At 55.0% G+C, this 23,534-nt stretch overlaps 1 protein-coding gene across 3 annotated transcripts; it reads right to left on the reverse strand.

The window, feature by feature from the left end:
- Positions 1–1,087: 1,087 nt before the first annotated feature.
- Positions 1,088–22,243, reverse strand: ATG16L2 (autophagy related 16 like 2). Of its 3 annotated transcripts, XM_059708538.1 has the most exons (19): positions 22,172–22,243; positions 21,840–21,973; positions 20,066–20,165; positions 19,209–19,311; positions 15,652–15,725; positions 15,122–15,373; positions 14,929–14,994; positions 14,515–14,631; positions 13,438–13,500; positions 12,791–12,899; positions 12,325–12,430; positions 11,340–11,410; positions 11,024–11,095; positions 10,786–10,906; positions 10,372–10,477; positions 9,181–9,330; positions 8,989–9,036; positions 8,765–8,866; positions 1,088–2,690 (listed from the first exon to the last, which is right to left on the reverse strand). In XM_059708538.1, the coding sequence occupies exons 2-19, from the start codon at positions 21,955–21,957 to the stop codon at positions 2,567–2,569; spliced, it is 1,902 nt and encodes a 633-aa protein (XP_059564521.1). In that variant the 5' UTR covers positions 21,958–21,973; positions 22,172–22,243; the 3' UTR covers positions 1,088–2,566. The 3 variants fall into 3 exon arrangements, with proteins under 3 accessions (XP_059564521.1, XP_059564520.1, XP_059564522.1); XM_059708537.1 differs by lacking the exon at positions 22,172–22,243 and having other exon boundaries at positions 21,840–22,147; XM_059708539.1 differs by lacking the exons at positions 1,088–2,690; positions 22,172–22,243 and adding an exon at positions 6,989–8,427 and having other exon boundaries at positions 21,840–22,143.
- Between the last annotated feature and the right edge of the window lie 1,291 nt (positions 22,244–23,534).

The raw sequence follows: 23,534 nt of genomic DNA on the forward strand, positions 1-23,534 counted from the left end.
GATACCGAGAGAGAGTAACAAATAAGTTGTGGCCTTGCTTTCAAGGTCCTTTTCAGTGGGGGGGGGGGGGGGGGGCAGGTACACACATGACAGTGCTGTGTGACGTGCTGGGAGGGAGGGGCGGACAGTGTGCGCGGGGAGCTGAGCATGGAGCTGATTCTGCAGCTGCAGGGACAAGAAAGTCACTCCAGTCCCCTCGGAGGATGTAACTGCTGGCTTCTGGGAAGTGGGAATTCTGAACTCCTCTGCCCTTTGCTCAGCCTCCACCCTCAGGAGTAATGAATCAAGCAGAGATTTTACAGGCCCCAGGGGTGGATGGATTCCTGGTTAAAAGCTGAGTTCCCGTGGCTCCCAGCCGGCTACACTGAGGGTCAGGGCTCGGCATGTTTGGGCAGAGGCCTACAGCTCTCCTCTTCCCAGAGCTGCACACGTGTGATATGTATTCTCCCAGATATTTTCTGGCCATAAAACTCATACCCCTATACACATTGCCTTTTTATATATGTGGGATTATATAATACATTTAGGTTTACCTCATTCTTTTTGAAGGCTACATTATAATCCATTATCTGAGCATAACTTTAAGAGTAGTTTATTGATTTTTGAGAGAGAGAGAAACATGGATGTGAGAGTGCAACATTGATCGGCTGCCTCCTGCACGCCCCCTACAGGGGGTTGAGCCCACAACCAAGGCATGTGCCCTTGACCACGAATTGAACCAGCAACCTCCTGGTGCATGGGATGACCCCAAACCAACTAAGCCACACTGCCCAGGGCTGTCTGGTCATAATTTAAACATTCCTATAGTGACGAGTGTTTAGGTTGTATCCATCCATTTGCTATTAAGAAGTTTGAAATTGCCAGAACCGGTTTAGCTCAGTGGATAGAGCGTCGGCCTGCAGACCAAGGGGTCCCGGGTTCGATTCCGGTCAAGGGCATGTACCTTGGTTGCGGGCACATCCCCAGTGGGGGGCGTGCAGGAGGCAGCTGATCCATGTTTCTCTCTCATGGATGTTTCTGGCTCTCTATCCCACTCCCTTCCTCTCTGTAAGAAATCAATAAAATATATTTTAAAAAAAAAAAGAAGTTTGAAATTAACATCTTTGTACATAATTCTTTATAAATTTGTTCCAGTAAAAACACTGGGGAAATTTCTAAATATGTAATTTGAGAGTCAAAAAGGTGTTGTGTTTTTTTAATCTTTTAGATGTCTTTGTTGTTAATTCTCACTGGATATTTTTTCCATTGATTTTTAGAGAGAGCGTTGATTTTAGAGAGAGTGAGAGGAAAGAAACATCAATGTGAGAGAGCCCCATCAATTGGTTGCCTCAACCAATGACCCTTCAGTTTGTGGTCTAACCACTGAACCACCGGCCAGACCTAATTTTTTTAGACTTTGCCAAATTGGCCTCCAAAAGGATTGCATCCATTGACACGCCCACCAACAGCATTGGAGGTGACAACATGGACTTTGGAGTCAGAAGGTCTGAGTGAAATTCTGGCTCCTCTTTGGGAGCTGTGGGAACTGAGCCTCAGCATACTCGTCGGACATCGGAGAGTAATACTGCGGACCCAAGAAGGATGCATAAGGTGAGCAGCACGATGGTCACAAACATTCCTCATGAACCTCTTCCACATTCGGTGTCCTCTCCTTCAAAGTCTTTGCTCCTCCAGCCTCATGATAACACAGGGCTGCCATGAGGCCCAAGGGGAGGCGTGTGTGTGAATGCTTTACCGTAAATGAGACAAGGTTGTGCACATTAAATGTCATTTCCACCTGCCTTCACCTGCTAATGAAAAGCTGGTCACCTCTGAGACTGCTGTTGGCATCAGAGGATTAGTCTGTGACTCAGGAACAGAGTTAAGCTAACTGCCCCACCCTAATGTCACAGCTACATTTTGGCCTCCTTCATCACAGGAACTAACTGTAATGCCGTCAAGTTGGATTCACAGCACATCACCTGGATCCCTTTCTTCTCTGACCACCACGTCCACCAGCCAGACACAGACGCTAGTGAGAGGACGTGGGGGACCTTTCCCTCCATGCTGCCACATCCCCAGCTATAAAAGGAGTGAAAACGGGTGATTTCCAAGGGCTTATCCAACTCCCAGTGTTCTAGATAAGTTTTCTTTCTTGATGCAGAGTGAGAATGTCGCACAGAAAGGTTGCAGTATCTGAGAACAGACTCGCACACAGAGACTTCCCAGATGGCCAGCAATTGGAAAACCCAAGCCCCTGCACTGTCCCCTGAGACAGAGCAAACCCTCAGTTTCCAGGTCGGGATCGCATCCCAGGCTCCACTGTTCACTGGCTGCCCGAGGAGCCCAGCTGCAGCTTTGCCTGTGGGGCCACTAACGGCCTAACCCTCTCAGAGTGGCCTCCTGACACAATCTGGCTGCTCGGACTCTGCATTCATGTTGCTCATTGCGAAGTTGTTTTTCATGACAGAAATACAGCCACGTTGCAGAAATGTTAGCTAAGGGGGAGAATTATCATCTGTCCCAAAGTCTCACAACTTGACACAACCGGGATGTTTCTTCCTAGACTCTCCCTGTGTTTGCTCTGTTACTGCTCGACCTGCCAAGAACCCTGTGACTGCCAAAGAGCGTCTTGTTCCCGGACCGCTCTCCTGGTCCCACTGGCCAAAGAACAAATGTACTTCTGTGGAATGTTTTCCTGAAATCTGATCCTGAAACAGAACAGAAGGGAACCTACATCCCTGCCACACTGCGCGCTAAACTCCTGAGCATCCTTTTCGTTCTTATCACCCACGTGCCCCTGTGAGGGGCGAGGAAGATGAGCCAAACTGCCTGTATTCAAGTCCCTGAGCCGCCCACCAAGCTGTGAGCCTCGGCTTGCTTTCCTCACCCTACAGTGAGAATGAAAAGGTAATTCAGGGGACCATCCAATTACAACTCAGATCCATAAGGGACTCACTCAGGGGGCAGAGTCAGTGAGCACCAAAGCCCCACTGAAGCAAGTCTTGCCCCATAGGGGTGTCTCCAGCACAGAAGTTCTCCCACAGCAGACACAGCTGATTCTCACAGCCAATTGGCCTGGAGGTCAAATCCTCCCAGTGTTACCTACAACAATCAAGGCTTAACTACAACAAGACTGCACAAAGACCACAAGGGGGTGCACCAAGTGTGTCTACCTCAGGTAATTAGGGAGGCTGAGCCACTGGGCCCCATAGGACACTTAGCACAGAAAGCCACTCTATAGACAACAGCGAAGCATAAAAAATGCCGAGACAAACAGGACACAAATGACAGAAATGGAAGAAAGCAAACTACTGGATATAGTGTTCAAAACCACACTTTTAAAGTTTTTCAAGAAATTTCTAGAAACCGCCGATAAATTCAATGAGATCCTCAAGAAATCTAGTGAGACCCTCAATGTTGTGATAAAGGACCAACTAGAAATTAAGCATACACTGACTGAAATAAAGGATATTATACAGACTCCCAACAGCAGACCAGAGGATCGCAAGAATCAAGTCAAAGATCTGAAATACGAAGAAGCAAAAAACACCCAACCGGAAAAGCAAAATGAAAAAAGAATCCAAAATTACGAAAATAGTGTAAGGAGCCTCTGGGACAGCTTCAAGCGTACCAACATCCAAATTATAGGGGTGCCAGAAGAAGAGAGAGAGCAAGATATTGAAAACCTATTTGAAGAAATAATGACAGAAAACTTCCCCTACCTGGTGAAAGAAATAGACTTACAAGTCCAGGAAGCGCAGAGAACCCCAAACAAAAGGAATCCAAAGAGGACCACACCAAGACACATCATAATTAAAATGCCAAGAGCAAAATACAAAGAGAGAACCTTAAAAGCAGCAAGAGAAAAGACAGTCAGTTACCTACAAGGGAGTACCCATACGACTGTCAGCTGATTTCTCAACAGAAACTTTGCAGGCCAGAAGGGAGTGGCAAGAAATATTCAAAGTGATGAATGCCAAGAACCTACAACCAAGATTACTTTACCCAGCAAAGGTATCATTCAGAATTGAAGGTCAGATAAAGAGCTTCACAGATAAGAAAAAGCTAAAGGAGTTCATCACCACCAAACCAGTATTATATGAAATGCTGTAAGGTATCCTTTAAGAAGAGGAAAAAGAAGAAAAAGGTAAAGATACAAATTATGAACAACAAATACACATCTATCAACAAGTGAATCTAAAAAATCAAGTGAATAAATAATCTGATGAACAGAATGAACTGGTGATTATAATAGAATCAGGGGCATAGAAAGGGAATGGACTGACTATTCTTAGGGGGGAAAGGGGTGTGGGGGATGCGGGAAGAGACTGGACAAAAACCGTACACCTATGGATGAGGACAATGGGTGGGGAGTGAGGGCGAAGGGTGGGGTGGGAACTAGGTGGAGTTATGGGGGGGAAAAGAGGAACAAATGTAATAATCTGAACAATAAAGATTTAATTAAAAAGAAGAAAAGGTAATACAAATGCCCTAAGCTCCAGGAGGATCAAATAAGATGACGTACAGATAAGCTGATATTAATTTTAACTAGTGGATGTGCATCCAGAGAAAGGAAACAGCCTTGCGCTGACTTGGTCTTAGCCTCAGGTGGGTCCGTGCCTGGGGCCGCCAGAATTCCTCCAGAGAACATCTCTCCAACTGTTGTTTGTCTGTCAGCAAACTGACTGCTCCAGGCCATGTTCTGGTGACACAAATGTCTCCCCCGTTACCCAGGGGGAGACTCAGGAATGGGAGACCGGAGCCAAGGGTCTCCCAAGACAGGAAGATGACCAGGGGGCAGTTGGAGCCCCAAAACTAGGGTTCCTCCCTCTCAGGTCTCAGGCTCATGAGGTCTGAGAGTGGGCAGGGCAGGCAGAGGATGCAGTACTCACACCAGCAGAACAGCCCAGGGAGGAGCTGTTGGGTGAGGGTCACCTGTGGCGAGGCCCAGAGTCATGGGGCAGGAGGACTCAGATCGGACGCTCCCTGCCCTGGAAGACACTGCTTTGCCGGGGGTCTCCCAGGAGACCAGGCCAGCCCCTCTGCAGAACCTGAGTCCAGTTTCCAGAAAGGAGGGACAGGCCTGAGTTCTTATCCTGAGCAAGTCCCTGCCCCCTCCCTGGGAAGCAGCCTGAACGTCTGAGTACTCCCTGCACAGTGCTCAGTACTGAAAACCTGGGTACCAACTACTGAGAGCCTGGATCAGCGTTCAGCACCAGGGCTCTGCCCCCACCTCCACGAGCAGGGGCTGCAGAGACCAGGCGCAGCCTTCCCAGCCGCATCCCCTTGGAGCATTTGCCCCACCCGGCCGTGGCCAGCCACTCTTCCTCCAGGCCCACCTCATCCCCGAACGTCTCTGGCTCCTCCAGGAAGCATTCCTTCCACGTAAGTGAAGGTTGTGTGCTCCCTCGGGTGAGGCCACTGCACCCCAAGGGTGTGCTGTCAGTTTGGCCCATAGAGAGGAGGCTTAAGGGGAGCGGCGGGGTTGCTGTCCCAGGAGTCGAGTCAGATCACTTCCTGAGCACCTTTTCTGTTATCGAAGCAGTCTTCGCTGCAGTCCTGTTGAGGGACTTGCCCCAAACGGTATAGCTGATAACAACCTCCTGTTTCCCTCACTCCTGTGGCCCTGCATGTCCCTCCCTTCAAAAGACACTAGCCCTCCAAGCTCAGGCCCAGGTCCCAGAATGGAAAAGAAGATGCAGGGAGGAATCACCCCCTGGCAGGGGGTACACCACTGGGACACGGGTGGGGGGATGCCATGCAGCTCTGCCTAACTGGAGCCCAAATTCTCTGGTTTGTTTGTGTGTTTTTAAGTATAATAGTCGCCATCCAGCTGTGCCAGCTGTGTAATCTCACATCACTTAACCTCTCTGAGCCTCGAGTTCCTTATCTGTAAAAGAAATACCTACATCACAAGGTGGTTGGGAACAAATAAAATACCACAGGAGGCCCTAGCTGGTTGCTCAGTGGATAGAGCGTCAGCCTGTGAACTGAAGGGTCCCGGGTTCGATTCCGGTCAAGGGCATGTACCTGGGTTGCAGGCTCCTCCCCACAGCCCAGGCCCTGGTCGGGGCACGTGCAGGAGGCAACCGATCAATGTGTTTCTCACACATGGATATTTTCTCTGTCTTTCCCTCTCTCTTCCACTCTCAAATCAACGGAAAGATATCCTCGGGTGAGGATTAAAAAAATAATAATTTTTTAAAGAGATCGCAGGAAAAGTGCAGAGCACAGGGCCTGACACGAGCACTGGGTAATGGTGGCTCCTGGAAGCGCTGGTCTTTCTGGCCATGAATCCCAGGAGACGGCATGGCCTCTGCAGACACTAGGCAGCTGGTGACTCCTGGTGGCCACCTGGAGCCAGGACATGGGGCTGGGCCTCTGGAGTTTTAGATTCTAAGAACGCTGGACTCCAAGTGTCTTCAACTGTTGGACTTGCAGTCCTTGAGCAGAATTTAGCCACTTAAACATTTCCTGGGGCTTTCTCTGTGCCAGATCTGACCCCAGGGAATACTTCCCATCCTGGTCTCTTCCAAGAGTTCTCTGCTAAAGATGAAGGGAGGCAGACACAGACTGGAGCACAAACCGGAGGCGGGCCCCTGGCCAGCCTGGCAAATGAGGCAAATGTGAATTGGGGACTGGAGGGAAGAACAGTCTGAATAGAGAGAAAATCACATGGAAGACACATTCAGAGTAGCCAGGACATGAAGATGCAGCCGAGGCCAGCAGGGTAGATCCAAGGGCTTTGACATTCAGGCCGAGTTTCTCTGCAGGCAGCAGGGGACTCCAAATGGTTGAACATGTGACCATGACACCTTAGAACGTCATGATGGCAAGGAGGGGGCCGGTGGGGTAACAGGAGATCCAGAAGGTGGCCTGCAGTGGCAGCAGGGTTGGAAAGAGACATGGTGGCCCCAGGCCTTGGTGCCAGAGGATATGCCGTGTGAGGGGAAGAGGAGCTTATGGGGGCGGGGGGTGGGGATGAGGCCCTGGAGAGTATCTCACCTAGAGTTCAGGGGTCAGCTGGGCGACCAAGAGCAGTGAGTGATCTGGGAGTCAGCAGATTTGGGTACTTAACCAACACACAGTCTTTGGCATGTGCCAGGAGCTCTACAAATACTAGTACTAGCACAATGGGGCCTTACAACAATCCTTGAGGTGTACACTACATCCCATTTTACAGAGAAGGAAACTAAGGCACAAAGACGATAACTTGCTCAAAACCATTCAGCTGCTAAATAGCGGAGCTGAGATTCCCACCCAGACAGTCGGCTAGAGTCCAGGCGCTTAGCTCTCTGCTGTCCATTCTGGAAATGGTTTCCAAAACCCTGGGACTGGCAACGACCCCAAGGGAAACTGTAAGATGATAAAGGAGGTTTAGGTTTTAGAGTGGAGCCTCTGACTCAGCTGGGCAGATCCCCACAGGTCAGCCCTCATCGCTCCGGACAGCGGCCGTCCTGCTGACCCCTCCGCCGTGCCCCAGGAGGATGAAGGAAAGGGGGTCCCCAGGCTCTACCCTGTTGGGTCTGCCTTGCACTTCGGCGGCATGTTGTGAAGATTAAATCAGATGCCGATGTAAGCGACGGCCCAGGCCCAAACCCAGCCCACTGCTTCCCTCCCAGACACACAGGCCATTCCCCAGCCACTCGGGCTCTGCCTCTGGAGCAAGAACTTGCCTGGTCTAAAGGCAGGCCTGTGTCCCAAGTACTTGCCACCACTTTCCAATTCGTTAGGACCCTTTCCACCAGGGCCCTTCCCGGCTGCCTCCCCTCCTCCCTCCTCGGGCTCCCACAGCCCCTCCTCGGCCTGTCTACTCTGAGTGGGCCCAAGGTGTTGGCTCGGCCTCAGGACCAGCGTGGACCAAGGGTGAAGTTCCCATGGCTCCAAGAATCACTGCCCTTGCTGCCTCTGGCCTTTCTCATGCTGTCTCCTCTCAGACTTGAGTAGCACGGAGGCCAGGCCAGCTCTGCCCAGTTCTGTGCCCAAGGAGGAAAGGGGGCCAAGCCTGGATTTCCTTGAGCCACCAGCCCAAAGGCCTCTCTGTTCCCTGAGTGCTGCAAAGAGGCAAGCTGACACCCGTTTAGACGTAATTTTTTTCCACTTTTGGCAGAGAAAGTAAAGAGACAGAGGTAAACAAAATGTACTGTAATCACCCGCAACCCACACTTCGTTTTTAGACAAACAGGCCAGGTCCTGCCAGGCCTTCTTCCCTACTAAATGCCCTGAGACCACCCCACCCTGCCCACTCCTCACTGGCCCACTGGCCCACTGGCCCTGGAGCTCAGAGAAGGGGGAAGCTGTCCTCTGGCTTCAGGCTTCGGATGAGAGCTCCAGCCCAGGCGGAGGAAGTCATGGCGCTAGTGCCAGAGCACAACCTTCCCGGCCTGGTCCACGCTCGCCACGTGGTTCCCCGAGTAGCACCAGGCCACGGCGTTGACAGCAGCGCTGAGGAGAGGCAGGGCCAGGCTTCAGGGGAGTGCCAGGTGGACCTGCAGCCTGGCGCTGCCCCTCAGTACTGGGCCTGGGCAGTTTGAGGCTCTCTCTGAGCCCATTTCCTTCCCTATAAAAGGCTCACAGGACTACGGCGAAGATGGACCCAAGCGCATGTGAAAAGGCACCTTGTGAACAGTAAAGGGCTCTGGGAGGTGGAAGATATGGACACAAGGGCTGGGGACTCCAGGGCCCAAGCGTGTCAGAACCTGAACTGGTCTCAGTGGGACTGGAGGCAGGGCAGCAGTGGCCCTGAGGCTAGAGTGGGCAGGTGGGTGGTGGCCATGCTCACCAGTGGGGTCCCCGTAGGCTACTCTCCAATTTCCCAGTGTCTACATTCCAGATATACAGGGCTCCGTCACAGGAACCGGCCAGTGCAAAGCTTCTGTCTGGGCTGCAGTGACCACGGCACAGTAAGAGAGAGGAGGAGGTCAGAGGTGAGGACACACGCACACTGACACACAGACACAATCGGATGGGGCACACTTGGATAGGCATGTGCTCTCACATACGCACCTGAACACGGCTTTGGTCCAGTCAGAACCGCACTTGAAGCCATCAGCTCTGAGGACAGACAAGAGTTGGGTCAGAGTGGAGGTGGCCGTCAAGGGATCGGGTACCTCAGCAGGCCCCGGGGAGCCTTTTATAGGGACAAGAGGCCCAACTACCCCAGCCAAAGCCACAGGCCAGAGGCCATGAGGCAGGTACCTGAACACCTGGCGGATATTGCTGACACGCAGGTCGATGACCTTGAGTGTGTTGTCACGGGAACAGCTGAGCAGATGCAGCTGATCGTAGCTGAGGCTCAGAGAGGTGACCCGGCCCTGCACAGGGATGACCTGTGTGCAGCCGGGCCCCCTAAGGAGCAAGGACAGAGATGGGGATGAGCAGCAGCCCCCCTGACGGGCACCCAGGTCTCAGAGCACTGAGGCCAAGGCTGACAGTAACTGACCTCCCACTGCAGACAGGCCCCTCCAACAGGAACCTGAGCAGCCCCTGAAGCCCTTGGGTCACTGAAATAAGGTCAGAGGGGCCCAGCTGGCACGGCTCAGCGGTTGAATGTCGACCTATGAACCAAGAGGTCATGGTTCAATTCCCAGTCAGGGCACATGCCCTGCTGCGGTATCGATCCCCAGTGTGGGGCGTGCAGGAGGCAGCCAATCAATGATTCCCTCTCATCACTGATTCTCTCTTTCCCTCTCCCTTCCTCTCTGAAATGAATTTATTTTTTTAAAAGGCCAGAGGAAAAGCAAGGAAGTCTGTCTTCACACGCATGAAAGACAGCAAGGGTGTCCAACGGCAATCCCTGCAGACGAGCAAGGAGCAGCCGGAGGCAGGCCTGGCACTGGCCTTTACCACCATTCGAGCCCAATGTTGGGCTCTTAGGTTTTAAATACAACTGAAACTTGTGTTCCTTTTGATTAAAAAGTGGTGACTGCCCTAACCGGTTTGGCTCAGTGGATAGAGCATCAGCCTGTGGACGCCAGGGTCCCAGGTTCGATTCCAGTCAAGGGCATATGTACCTTGGTTGCGGGCACATACCCAGTAGGGAGTGTGCAGGAGGCAGCTTATTGATGTTTCTCTCTCATCGATGTTCCTAGCTATCTACCTCTCTCCCTTCCTCTCTGTAAAAAAAACAATAAAATATATATATTAAAAAAAAAAAGTGGTGACTATGTGGGAAAAGGGGTTGCTAGATCTTGGCTGTCAAGGCCCAGGCAGAGTCCCGTGTTGGAAGGAGAAGCCCTGAGGTGGCAGAGGTCCACCAGCTGAGCCTTCACGAGGCCAAGCCCAGCACAGCCTCCCCTCCCCGAGGTGCCCACCAGGGCTCCACGGCCACAGAAAGGAAAGAGAACACGGGAGCCTGCCCCTGCGCCTCCGCCATGCACAGCCTGTCACCTGCTGTCCCAGAACCGGATCTTCTGGTCATTGTGGCCGCTGATGATGACATGGTCCCCACACACCACGTCGTTGCAGTAGGAAAGGACATTGATGGTCCTCGAGCCTAGGGAACAAGGAGCAGAGACCCCGCCTCAGAGAAGGGTCGTCAGGAGCCAACCCGCAGACATGAGAAGCTGAAGCCCAGAAGCCTCCCAGAACTAGAACCCGGGTCCCCTGCTTCCCAGCCCAAAGCCCAAGGTCACCAAAAAACTGGAAGCACCAATGGGGATAGAGAAGGAGGGGCCTTGGGAGGTTCCACACCAAATGCCTATGAGTCTTGGAAACACTTCCAGAGAGAAGGTCAAGGTCCCTCCTTGACCAGCCTGGGGGGTGAGGAGGGTGTGGGCGGGGGGTTGGGGGGCTGGGCCTCACAGTAGGCACGGTCAAGGTCCCACTCCTTCACTGTCCGGTCTCGGCTCCCAGTCACCGCCTGGTGCCTCGTTAGCTTGAATTTAGCAGCCGTCACCTTGTCTGTGTGTCCAGATAGTGTCTCCTGCCCCGCCCCCCATCCAAAATATGGATCAAGGGCATAGTCAAGACTCCATAACACCCCCCGCTAGGCCCAAGGCATAAACCTGACCCCCAGGCGGCCTCCCCAGTCAGACCTCACCTTGGATTGTGCCTCTCCCACCTTCCAGAGCTGAGCAGCCCGACTGTAAGTAGCTGCCAATACCTGGGAGCCCTGGAGAGATGAGAGTAGGAGAGGTCAGAGACCTGTGCCTGGCCAGTGGCAACATCCCTCAGGCCAGAGCGCTGGGATGGGCCACCTTGAGGCTTCTCTCACAACCCAGGTCCCCCGGGCAGGCAGAGGAGGATTTGAGGGCCCAGTTCTAGGATACCCATGTATTTCTAAGAGCCCCCAGCTGCCTAGGGTGGAGACCGGGGGGAAGGAAACACCCCATGCGACTGGGGCAAAGGCCTCTTACCGAGGGGTCAAAGTCCACACTGGTGACGCTGCTACCAGCTCCTTCAAGAGTTTGGTTGGCCTCCAGGCGACCTGGGGGAACCAGGGGAAGATATCGTGCAATGAGGTCACTCACCTCACGAAAACGGGGAGCTGGGATGGAGAGTGAGAAAATCGGTCTTTCCCAATTTAGGGACAGAATTGTTGGGTCTGTTCTGGGGGCCTGGGCTGCACCTTCCCAACCTGCCAGCAGGGGGCCCCAGAGGATAGCTGGTCATTTCACAGCACTAAAGAGGACTAGAGAAAAGGGGCTGTCCCTAGGTCACACAGCAAGCCAACCGCCAGGCCAGCTAGAGATCGGACTCCTCTAGGAAGCCTCCAGGAGCTGGCTCTAACTTCCCAATACCCACCCACTCCACCTCTCCTCTCGCCCTCCACACACACACACAGCCCCAAGTAGCTAGCTAACATTGGTTTCCTACTGAGTTCTGAGCGTTCAACTGATAACAGAAGTGGCCTAGCACCCAGCCAGCGTGGCTCAGTGGTTGAGCATCAACCTATGAACCAGGAGGTCACAGTTTGATTCCTGGCCAGGGCACATGCCCAGGTTGCGGGCTCAGTCCTCAATGTGGGGTATGCAGGAGGCAGCCGATCAATGATTCTCTCTATTCATTGATGTTTCTCTCTCTCCCTCCCTCCCCCTTCCTCTCTGTAATCAATAAAAAATAAAAGAAGTGGCCTAGAGAATCCCTCATCTCCTAACAGGGACCATGTGAGCTCAGCCGTCCTCATCCTGCAGGCCTGGACCCTGGGAGCTAGAAGACTCTACCCTTCTTCAGAAAAGCAAGCTCAGCACTCTTGCCAAGGAATCATCTGGCCACTGCCCACAAGAATAGTCCACGTGAGGAAACATAAAGAGGTCCAAGACCTTTACCCACCAAGAAACGAGCTGAGGGTGGGGTCTGGAGAGAAAGCATAGGGTTGGCCTGCAGGGGAGGGACCCTCACCTCCCACAACATTCCAGAGGTGAATGAGGCGGTCAGCCCCTCCAGTGGCCAGGAGGCTGCTATTGGGACCAAAACGAACTGCACTGACCTCAGAAAGGTGGGCATCCTGTAGGAAAAAAGGAGAGATTGGTGCCCCTGATCCTTGCCACACAGGCCTCTTCGTGCATGCTCACAGGCTCTCTCACATGCGCTGGTGCACACAGTAGGGTCTCATCATCTCTGCCTAGACCCCTGCAGCAGCCTCCCCTGGCTGATACCCCATACTTCCTGGCTGGCCTCCTGTCTCTCCCTCTCCAGTCCATGCCCCTATTATAAATGGCTGAGGGACGCCCACCACAAGCTGTGGCAGAAAAACTCCTGCTCCTGCTGAAGAGCCTGGCCCTGCTTCCCTGGCCTCCTTGGACCACTCCTGGGGCCCACACTCCCCGTATCAGCACCTGATGCATGTGGCCCAGCTCCTCCTCACCAGCACATCCTGAGCCCAGGTAGGAAGTCGGGCAGCCACGCACACAGGGATGCTCTGATACTGCTGCACGGAGGGTCCCCCAATTGAGTGTCCTCTCCTCTTCTTGAAACTGGGGGGAGAGGAGGGTCAGGAGGGCATTCAGCAAGTTCCTCTGAGGCAGCAACAACAGGAAGCAGACATCGAAGGCAACAGCAGGTGGCCAGGAGGCGTAGGGAGCACGGTCCCCAACCTGGCCTCTGACCCCAGGGGTCAGTGTGGAGATGACAGGGGCACAGAGAAATGCAGAGAGACGGGGCAGAGTGGATGGATGCAGAGAAACCTCGGGGCTGGGGTTTCAGCCCTGGTCTTGTCACTCCTTGGCTCTGTGACCCTGAACGAGTCCCTGAGATTTCTGAACCTCAGTGTCCCAACTGAGTGGTAGCTCCTGTGCAGCCTCAGGCTGGAACTCTTGGCCCCCTGTGAGGAAATTCAGTGAGGGACAGAGCCTGGAGGAGAGCTGAGCAGGAGCTGAAAATGAGGCCATGCACCCAGCTCGGCCTGTGGGGCTCCGCAGAGACTCGCACAGACTGCTGGGCAACACAGAAGGGCAGACTGAGGCTCCAAGATGCCCTATCCCTTCACACACGTCGGTGCGCGCACACACTTACTGCAGAAGCCCCTTCACCACATCCACACAGCGGGACAGCGTCAGGGAGGTGGCGGAGGCAGACCTGGGGCAGAATGGAGAGAGAGACAGTGCTAAGGGGCTGGCCAGTGGGTGTGCAGACAGCAGTTGTTCGAGCCTGCTCTGCTAGGGACCCGGGGGGCTCAGCTTCTGGAATCCGGCTCCTCGAAGATCCGGAGAGTGGCATGGCCCAGAGCAGATGAAGATGGAGGCAGACGGCGAGCTGGCAATGAAGTCTCCCAAAGTTTTCACCATGATGGTAAGTACTGCCTCAGCACCCAAGTTCCCCAACCAAAGTTCCTGGGAGACTGAGCGGGGCCTATGGAGTGGGGTGATGGTGAAGGTGTCTCCAGGTTGGAAGAGCATAAGGCTGAGGGCAGGGGGATGTGAGGACCTAGATCTGCTGAGACCTCAAAAATGCTCAGGAGAGGACTTGGCTCACCGGGACACTCAAGGGCTCGGGGGACCAGGATCGCATGCCCCTCCCCAAGGTTCCTTCGCTGCCCTGAGGCCTAGGCACCAGTGACCTGCAAGGAAGAGCTGCAGGAGAGCTTTCGGCCTGGGGAATGGGGCAGGGAAGGGCAGCCTCAATGCCAGGCAAATCAAGACAAATGAGGAAACGGAGGGGCGGGGCCCGAGGACTGAAATCCCAATCGGGTCCCACTGTGTGAGCTCACATCTACACATGCTCAGATTCTCACGCGCATTCGAGTATGCTCACCCAGGCTTGCACACTCGTGTGCTCTCCTATCCCTGTGTATGCACACACATGCCTTCAACAGCTGAGCCCCCGGCCTTGCCCACAGGTTCCCTCCTGGTGACACCCTTTCACCAGCCTGACACCCCACCCCCAGAGATCTGGTCCTGGGGAGGAAAGAAAGGAATGAGGGCAGGGTTGGGGTCCCTGAGGTGGCCCTGGAGGTCAGACCTGTCCTAGGAGGTCTGAGCTGTATGTACCCCAGTGTCTCTCCAAGGTCCCTCCCAACCCAGGAGTAGGCACAAGGTCCCACTGGAAGACTCTGGGGTGGGGCTCAGCTCAGAGTTCTGGGCCAGTCCTCACCTGAAGGGCCTCTTCAACTTCTCACCAGCCTCACTCTCCAGAAACTCAGGCTCAGCGAGCAGAGTGAGAGTCATCTCAGCCTTCTCTCTGGTCTCATTGCCTGAGGTGTCTGGGTTCCTGGGAGAGCAAATGGAGCAAATGGAGCTCAGAAAGGCCAAGGGACCAGGCCAGCCCCTCCCTGTCCCAGAGCCCCACAGGGTGAAGATGTGCAAATCCCGTGATAAGGGGTCAGGGTGGGCGCACACATGACAGGCCCGGTGCTGGCTTCTATGACCACACGTGTCTGCGCGTGTCCTGCGGCCGCAGTCTATGTGCCGCAGGCAGGTGTGGGGCAAGGTAGAGGTGGAGGCAGCGGCCCAAGAGCAGGGCACTGCAGGACACGCGGGGCCGAGCCAGCACCCGAGGCGCTCTTACTCGCTAATGCTCACTGTCCGCTCTGCAGCCTTCTTCAGCTCCTGGGACACCAGCGCCTGCTTGGCCCTGGGGGTATAAACACTTCCTGGTATACAGGCGCAGGGCGCCGCCTCTTCCCCAGAGCGCGTGGGTCCTCCTTCCTGGGGAAGGGGCAAGGGGTTCCCTTCCAGGGGACGGGACCCAGCCCCCTGACCTCTCGCGGCGCTCGTTGCGCAGGTTGCGCTCGGCGGCCGCGCGCGCCTTGCGCTGCACCAGCCGCTCCAGCAGGTCGCGCGCCTCCTCCTCCAGCCTGCGCAGCGCCGCCTCCTGCAGCCGGGCTTGCAGGCGCAGCGCCTCGTAGGCCGCCTGCTGCGCCACGTTCCGCGACCGCCGCACGTCCACCTGCCTCACGTGCTGGGCCCGCTCCTCCTGCAGCTGCGCCACCTGCTCCTCCAGAGCCGCCAGCCTGGAGCCGGGGGCGAGCCGACGTCACTTCCCCGTGGGAACGGGTCCCCGAGCTGGGGCGGACTTGCCCGCGGCCACGCGCCAGCCAAGCAGCTAAGGCAAGTCTCCCACCCAGCCTTACCCGCTCAGAGGCCTGCGGTGCCGGGCGTTTGGGGACGAGGGGAAAGCGGTCGGGTCCTGCTGGAGCCATGCGGGGTCACCCGTCCCCCCACCCCCTCCCGGGCTCAGAGCCCCCCGACGTGGGCGCGGTTCCCCTGCGCTCGCCCGCCGGCGCCTTACCTGCCCTGCCGCTCCTCCAGCTCGGACTCCAGGGCGCCCAGGGCTGCGGTCTTTTCCACCACCTGGTAGGCCATCTGGGGGCGTTTAAAGGCCAGACTCTGGGCCTCTTTGTAGAGCTTCAGCCAGGGTCTGCTGCTGCACCCACCCGCTCCCTTACTGAAAAGCACGCTCAGGCGCAGGTAGACTATGGGTCTGGCCCGGAATGCACTGCTGTTTCATGGAGCGTGGAAGGGACTTAGGCCCTGAAGTCTGATCCCTGCGTGTCAGTCTTGGCGTGGCCATTTATTTTTCTCTGTGACCCAGGGGTAGTCATTCAACCTCAGCCTTCTGTTATCTCACCTATAAAATGGGAATGATTGTGCTGGCCTTACAGGGTAATACGGAATTATTATGAGAAATCGTTCTTCAAATAATGGCAATTTTTTTAATAGAGCACTTATGTGTTCCATGCCTTGTTCTGAGCATTCTACACATATTAACTCTTAATCCCCATAACATCACTATGAGGTAGGTGATGCCATTCTCCACATTTCACAGAGAAGGACATTGACACAGAGAGGTTAAGTGTCTTGCCCAAAGTCACACAGCTAAGTGGCAGAGCTGATATTGGACCCCAGGCCACCGAACATTATGCTCCAAGTAAAGGGCTGGTCTACAGGAGGGGTGCAAGGGTTGTGGGTTCTGTTCCCCTGGCCTACTGACCAGATCCCCCAGAGTAAGAAGGAGCCCTGAGCAGAGGCACCCAGCCTAAGAACAGGAATGGACTACAAGAGCACCGGGCCCAGAATAAATGCTGGAGCTGCCCCACAGCCCAAGAGTGGGGGTGAGGGTCATCTTATCTGTACCCCTGCCTCACTGAATGGTCCTTCAGCCAGGAGCTGGGGAAGCCACAGAGATCAAGTTCAACTCCCACCTTTTGGAGCTGAGGGATCAGTGGGAGAGACAGGCCCTAGACAATGCAGTTCCCACCAGTGTGGCGAGAGGAACCTGAGGAAATAGCCTAGGCTGGGGCTCTGTTGGTGACCTGTCCCTGTGTTCTCACACGGGCGGGCCTGGTGAGGGATGGATTGAGGAGCAAGGTTGGTGCTGTCCACCTGCACTGACATTACTCACTCTCTTGTGGGCCTGGGGAGGGGCCCAGCACACACAAGGCAGGGAGACCTGCTTTCATACCTGGCCCAGTTTATATAACATTTATAATTCCTTTCACCACTAAGCAGTCTGACCACCCCTTCCACTTCCTCACCTGTCATTTACTTGCATTGACGTCTTGGTACTCAGTTTGGGGGGTTTTTTGTCTTTTTTTTTATGCTTTTCAAAATTAAAATAATAGAGATGGAAAACAGATTAGTTGCTAACAGGAATTAGGAATGGTTGGGGCAGAGGGATAAGTTGTGACTAAAATAGGGTAGAGAGAGATCTTTGATGATGAAATAGAGCCGTATCTTAATGTTCACACAAATCTACACACATGTGACAGAATCACCAAGAATTACAGACAATTCACACCAATATCAATTCCCTGACTGTGTGTGCTGTAGTTACAGAAGATGTAACCAATGGGGGAAACTGGGTAAAGGGTACACAGGTCCTCTCTGTACTGTCTTTGCAGTTTCCTGTGAATCTATAATTATTTCAAAATAAAAAGTTCAAATAATAGTAATAATACATGTTGGTTGTGATCATGTGAAACAGTACAAACAAAGGAAAAGCCCCTCCTCATCCCCTGGTATATCCAATGGGGGCTGACTGGTGTGTGCCTGAGGAAATGAAGGAGAGGGAGTGCTGAGGGCAAGGGGTGTGGGAGGGATCCCATACAAAGGGAACTATGAACTCAGAGATAAGAGAGTGGCAGGATATATATATATCACACTGATAATAGGTGGGGGGGGGGGGGATGAAAAAGGCTCTTACTTGTTTGTATTCTATGGACTTCGGTTCTCTTGAAATGTTCACAACAAGCATCTGTTATATTTTTTACTCTAATGGAAGTCACTTTTATTATTAAAATACTAGGGGCCCGGTGCACGAAATTCGTGCACTGGGTGTGTGGGGGGCGGGGAGTGTCCCTCAGCCCAGCCTGCCCCCTCTCACATACTGGGAGCCCTCAGGCGTTGACCCCCATCACCCTCCAATAGCAGGATCGGCCCCTTGCCCAGGCCTGACGCCTCTGACAGAGGCGTCAGGCCTGGGCAGGGGACCCTCATTTCCCCCCATCACTGGTTCTGCCCCCAGCCCAGGCCTGATGCCTCTGGCTCAGGCATCAGGCCTGGGCAGGGGACCCCCAGCTCCCCGCGGTTGCAGGCTCTGCCCCTGTCCAGGCCTAACGCCTCTGGCAGAGGCATCCAGCCCGGGCAGCGGGGACCTGCAGTGGCAGCGGGGGGCGCCGCAATCGCGCGGGCTCCGCCCCTGCCCCTGCAGGACGCCTCTGGCCAGGGCGGAAAAGGCACCTGATTCTCCGATCATGGCTGGGGGGCAGCTCTTAGCTCCCCCCTGGGTTTCCGATCACTGTCAGTGGCAGGGGGCTTCTTCCTGCTTTCCCTTTCACCTCCCTGCATTGTGCCTACATATGCAAATTAACCACCATCTTGTTGACAGTTAATTTGCATATAGCCCTGATTAGCCAATGAAAAGGGTAGCGTCGTACGCCAATTACCATTTTTCTCTTTTATTAGTGTAGATACCACTCTGAGTGCTGTATGAAGAATGGATGGGGGTGCCAAGAGAGGGGTCATCCAGGGTGGAATGAGGTCAGTTTGGACCAGGCCAGACATGGTATAGAAAACAGAAGTAGATTTCGAGGCAGGATCCATGATCTGGTGACTAGCTCAGAACAGAGGGCTGGGAAGGGTCAGGGGTGCCCCCAGGTTTCCAGCCCTGTGACCACTAATGGAGGGGTGCATGATCCACCTCATTCAGCACTTAGCCTACAGATATGCATTAGCATGGACTGTGGAGACAAGCCCCAGGGACACAGTGGAGGCAAACCAAAAGCATTCCAGGCCTTGGGGTGCTCACAGCCCAGAAATGGGTTCAGATGTTTGAGAACCACTTCTCAAGTGTGAGGTTGTGACTACAAGACGCTGAGGGAGAGGCTCTCACTGCATTCACAGCCCCCTTCCCACACTCGTTAGGCAGGTGACTTGGGCATGAGTTTACTGGTCCATCAGTCTCCTCCAGTGGACTTGAACCTCCATAAGGCCAGGTCTTGTTTATGCTGCATTCATGTGCCTTGCATGGAGCAATTGTCAATAAATATGTGTTGAAAGAATGGAGAGTGCCCGGCCAGCATGGCTCAGTGGTTGAGCGTCGACCTATGAACCAGGAGGGCTGAACTCTCACCTCACTTCTTCCAACTGCTGTTGGAGCCCACTTCATCCTGGGCTGCCAGAGCCAAGCTAGAGCGCATCGGACTGTCTGGCCTCAAGGCACTGGACTTGGGGACTGTCCCTCTTTTGCTGACTCCCTTGGACTGAATCTTCCATCCCCCAAAGTCCTAGATCCTGGCCCCACTACGTTGTCTCTCAGACCACATTCTCAGACCCTGCCCAGCCTACCTCACCACAGACCAGCCGAAGTCCCTCCTTCTCCTCTTGCCATTTCACCCTCAGAATGTCCGGTGATGGGACTTGGTCTGAGTTAGACCGCGACTTCTCCTCCCTGCCAACCAATCAAGAGAGTGGTGCTCATTGTCCCTCCATTCACCCGGGAGATGCGCATGAAAAGCCTGAGCCCGGCATCATGAACTTTTTCCTAGAAAGGTGGAAGCCAGAAGAGGAAAGCGCACATCTCCAGCAACTGAAGCTACCCGTGGCTCAGCCCTGGGAGTCCCCCAGCCTTGGTCTCCATGGTCAGGACCCTCCTTTAGAAGCACCTCCCAACTCTGAGCCCCAGCCCATTCTTGATTCTCATCTTCACTCCCCCTTCGGAATAGGTAGCAAGACCCTTTCTGTGGGCATCAGGTAAAGAATTAGGGATACAGTCCTGGCTGGGAAGGCTCAGTTGGTTAGGGGTTCAATCCCCAGGAGGGGGTGTGCAGGAGGCAGCCAATCAATGATTTTCTATCATCGTTGATGTTTCTCTCCCTCTTCCTTCCTCTCTCTGAAATCAATAAAAACGTATTTTTTTAAAAAGACGAGAGAGATAGTGACAGGAAAGGGGAAAAGATGAGTGTGGGGTGGGAAGGGAAGGAGATGGGACAAATGCAGAGATGGACTGAGATGGGTAGGAGAGAAGGACTTGCAAAGCAGCTGGCCTGGGGGAAGGCTGAAGAGCCTACATGCCCCTCCCCCCGGGTAGCAGACAGGGGCCAATGAGGTGCCAGGGAGAGAATGGACCCAGCATAGGCAGTGGGGGCAGGGCCTAGGCACAGGCAGCCCATTGTGACCACAACCACAAGCACGCATACACTCACCCAGGGCCCTGCTGGGGAGCAGGAGTGACATCGTTTGGCTCTGGCTGCAGCTTGTCTGAGAACCGGGCCAGCAGTTCAGCCTTTTCTAGGAGACGGTTATCTAGGGGTGCAAGAGGGTGAATCTGGGGCAAAGACACTTACCAGCAAACTCCAGACAAAAAGGATCCCTGTCTGGCTGGGAAGGCTGCAGGAGCCCAGGGGTGCCAATGGCAGAGCTACTGGCAGATTGGGTTCTATCCCTTGCTTAAGGGGTGTTTATACAGCTCCACCAGGACCTTCAGCCTTGGCACAGCATCCTCACAGCACTAGCCTCCAGACCCTCCCAGGAGAACACCTGCTTTCCCAGAAGGATGACCACCACTGGGGAAGGGTCCTGAGAAAGGAAGGGGCCGGGGTTGAACCTCCAGCCCCAGGGCAGGGCCTGGCCACAGAGAGTGATGAAACACACAGCTCCACCTGCCTATGGCCTTACTTCCCCTCCAGGGGCTCTAGCTTTCTGGATGAAAAGCAATCCTGACTTCCCCTGGTAGGTGGAAGGTTCCTCTCCCCTCCCACCCCCACCCTCCTCCAACCCCACCCACCATCCCAGCCAAAACAGAAAGCCCTTGAGCAGTTATCCAGCAGACTTCCTCAAGTGCAGGTAGTTTCTGCTACAGACCCTGAAACACACCTCCTCCACACCCACCGGGTCACTTCCTCTTTTTTCACCAAATCCAGGATAAGGTGGAGGTGACAAGCCCAGGCCTAGCTCCGCAGCAATTTTTCCTCTCCACGTCTCACCTCCAAACCCCAGCCCAGCCCTCAGGGCACTGCTCTGGCCCCCCAGCAAGTCTAAAGATGCCATTTTGCCCAGCTTATGGGTGAGAAATCTGAAGCTTAGGAATATGATCTGCCCAAGACCACAGAGAAGACTGAACTTTAAGTGTGTCTGATTTCAGCCTCTGGAGTCTCCCCAGGCCCACACATTTGCAGCTGATGGGGGGAGGTTTGGTGAGGGAGGGTTGATTAAGCTTCAGCCAAGATTAGGCCCAGTGATGGAGCTAGAGGGATTGGTGACCAGAGAAGTGACCAGAAGCCCTGCGCACAGATGCACACCTGTTTATCTCGCTTGATCTCCATACCCCTTCCTGACCGCCTACCCAGAAACAACTCTGTGACGGTCTGATTCCAGGGCTCAGCTAGCTCCCTCCTGCAGCCTGGGGCCTCCGGTTCCCCCTCCGGCCGGCGTTGGCTGGGCACAGAGGCACTCCAAAAACCTGAGCCAGGATCACCTACCTGTGGCAAAGCCTGAGACTCTGAGCTTCCCCCCTAGAGATTCAGTTTCACTCCTTTCCTCAATTAGCTAAACAGTAGTTGCTCTGGACAGTCCCACCTCCTCTCACTGGGCTACGGGGACCAAGTGGACTGACCAGGCTCTGCCTTAGGGACCGCCCGGCAGGGGGAAGCACAAGAGACCCTGCAACCTCAACACTGGCTGACCGGTGCCGCCTCGGAAGCACAGCTCCCGAAGCAGAGCCGGGCCCAGAGGGGCGCGGAGAGCGGCGGCATGAGGAGGGGCTGCGTCCAGGACGGCGCTCTGAGCAGAGCCTGAGCTGGCAGGGGCAGGGATGTGGCCGGTCGGAGGCAGGGCGTCACAGATGGGGGTGCAGCAGGCCCCAGGCCTCGGAGACGGGAAGGCACTGGTGCACCGGCGTCACCGCTGGAGAAACCAGACACTTTCCCGCAGCCCCGTCCCCTCCGCCGCCCTCATCCCAGCCCCACGGGGCGCACTCACAGGCCGGCACCAGCTCCAGGAAGAGCGCCTTCTGCGTGCGGTCCCGCTGCCGCAGCTGCCGCACGATGTGGCGCTTCCAGCGGGCGGCGGGCGCTCCGGCGCCGCAGGGCCCCGCCATGGCCGCGCTCTCCCGCCTGTCCCGCGTGGGCAACGGCTCCTTGGAAGGCTCGGGTGGGCTGGGGCGGGGCCTCCCGGGGACTCCGTGACGCCAGGGGGCGGGCCGCGGCGGGGATTCCCCGGGTTGTACCAAGAGCGTATTTGCGGGAGAGACGCAATCGTGGGGGGAAGCCGCCCCCGTGTCTACACCAAGGTGACCCCTAAAACTTTCTCACCCAAGTTGGAGCTCCTATGGCTGCCGGGGGCAATAAGCGGGACGCGAGGACGGAGCCTCCGGGCGGCTTCCCGGAGCCGGTGGGCGCGTCCGCAGGCGGGGCCCCAGGGCCAGCGCGCCTTAACCCCGCAGCAGCCGCAGGCACAGCCCCAGATGCTTGCCCACCCCCCTCTGGGCCAGGCTGCGCCCCATGGCCCGGACCTGGAGGCCTCCTGACACCCTCCCGGCCCTGAGGCACTCAGGGCCTGTGAGCAGAGGAGACACAGACACCAGGCACACACAATGTGACCGTGGATAAGAAAGCACCGGGGAGGAAGGCGCTGAAGGCAAGAGGCGCTGCTTTCCGGAGGTGATGGCACTTGAGCTGGGCTGTGAGGGATGAAGTAGGAGTTGGCCAGGAGGAAAGAGAACAGGCAGCAGGAAGAACAAGTGCAAAGGTTCCATGGCATAAAAACTCTCGGTGGATTCGGGAGTTTATTCGATTGGCCGCTGGATGAGCAGCATCTCTGCCGGGTGCACTTGACAGTAAATCGTGGATTGCAGGGAACTATCATAAAATTATGTCCAGCAAGACCCCTCGTCCAGAGCTCTGCAGACACAGGATGGTGTGAAGAATAAAGGAGGAATGCACCGGGCCCAGGCTCATCCCAAGGTACACTGTGTGAGGCCCCTGCAGGCCCTGCTCTCTCTCCGTGAGTGAAGGCAGACCTGTCCATCCCCAGGAAATTAGAGAAACTGAGCAACGTTGAGGATGCAGACAGGCCTTGGAGGTGACAGGTTTGTTGAGATGCGGATGATGGGTCACAGGACTTGGAAAGCAGTAAATGCCAGTGACACCCCCCAATGAGTATAACACCTTCTGTCCAGCCGGCGTGGCTCAGTGGTTGAGCCTTGACCTAAGAACCAGGAGGTCTCGGTTTGATTCCTGGTCAGGGCACATGCCTGAATTGCGGGCTCGATCCCCAGTGTGGGGCGTGCAGGAGGTAGTTGATGGATTATTCTCTCTCATCATTGGTGTTTCTAGCTCTCTCTCACTCTTCCTTCCTCTCTGAAATCAATAAGAATATGTTAAAATAAAATAAAAAACACCTTCTCCTTAGTCAGCCTGGCTCCTGCTCATGGGTCACCTCCTCCAGAAAAACTTCCCTGCCCCTGCCAGGAGTTAAGGCTTCACTGTCCTCAGCCCCAGCCCAAGCCTAACTTCCCTGTTGAAGGAGTGGTGGTTGGTGGTGACATTCACTAGAAGGCATGCCCAGGAGAAGGGCACGGTACCCATGGGGGCCAAAGCCAGTTGGCAGCAGTGATGAATTCCACTTAGGACTGACTGACTCGAGGTGCCTAGCGACACCATCAAAGGAGCTGGG

Source organism: Myotis daubentonii, chromosome 9 (assembly GCF_963259705.1).
Source record: "Myotis daubentonii chromosome 9, mMyoDau2.1, whole genome shotgun sequence".
In the NCBI taxonomy this organism is placed as follows: domain Eukaryota; kingdom Metazoa; phylum Chordata; class Mammalia; order Chiroptera; family Vespertilionidae; genus Myotis; species Myotis daubentonii.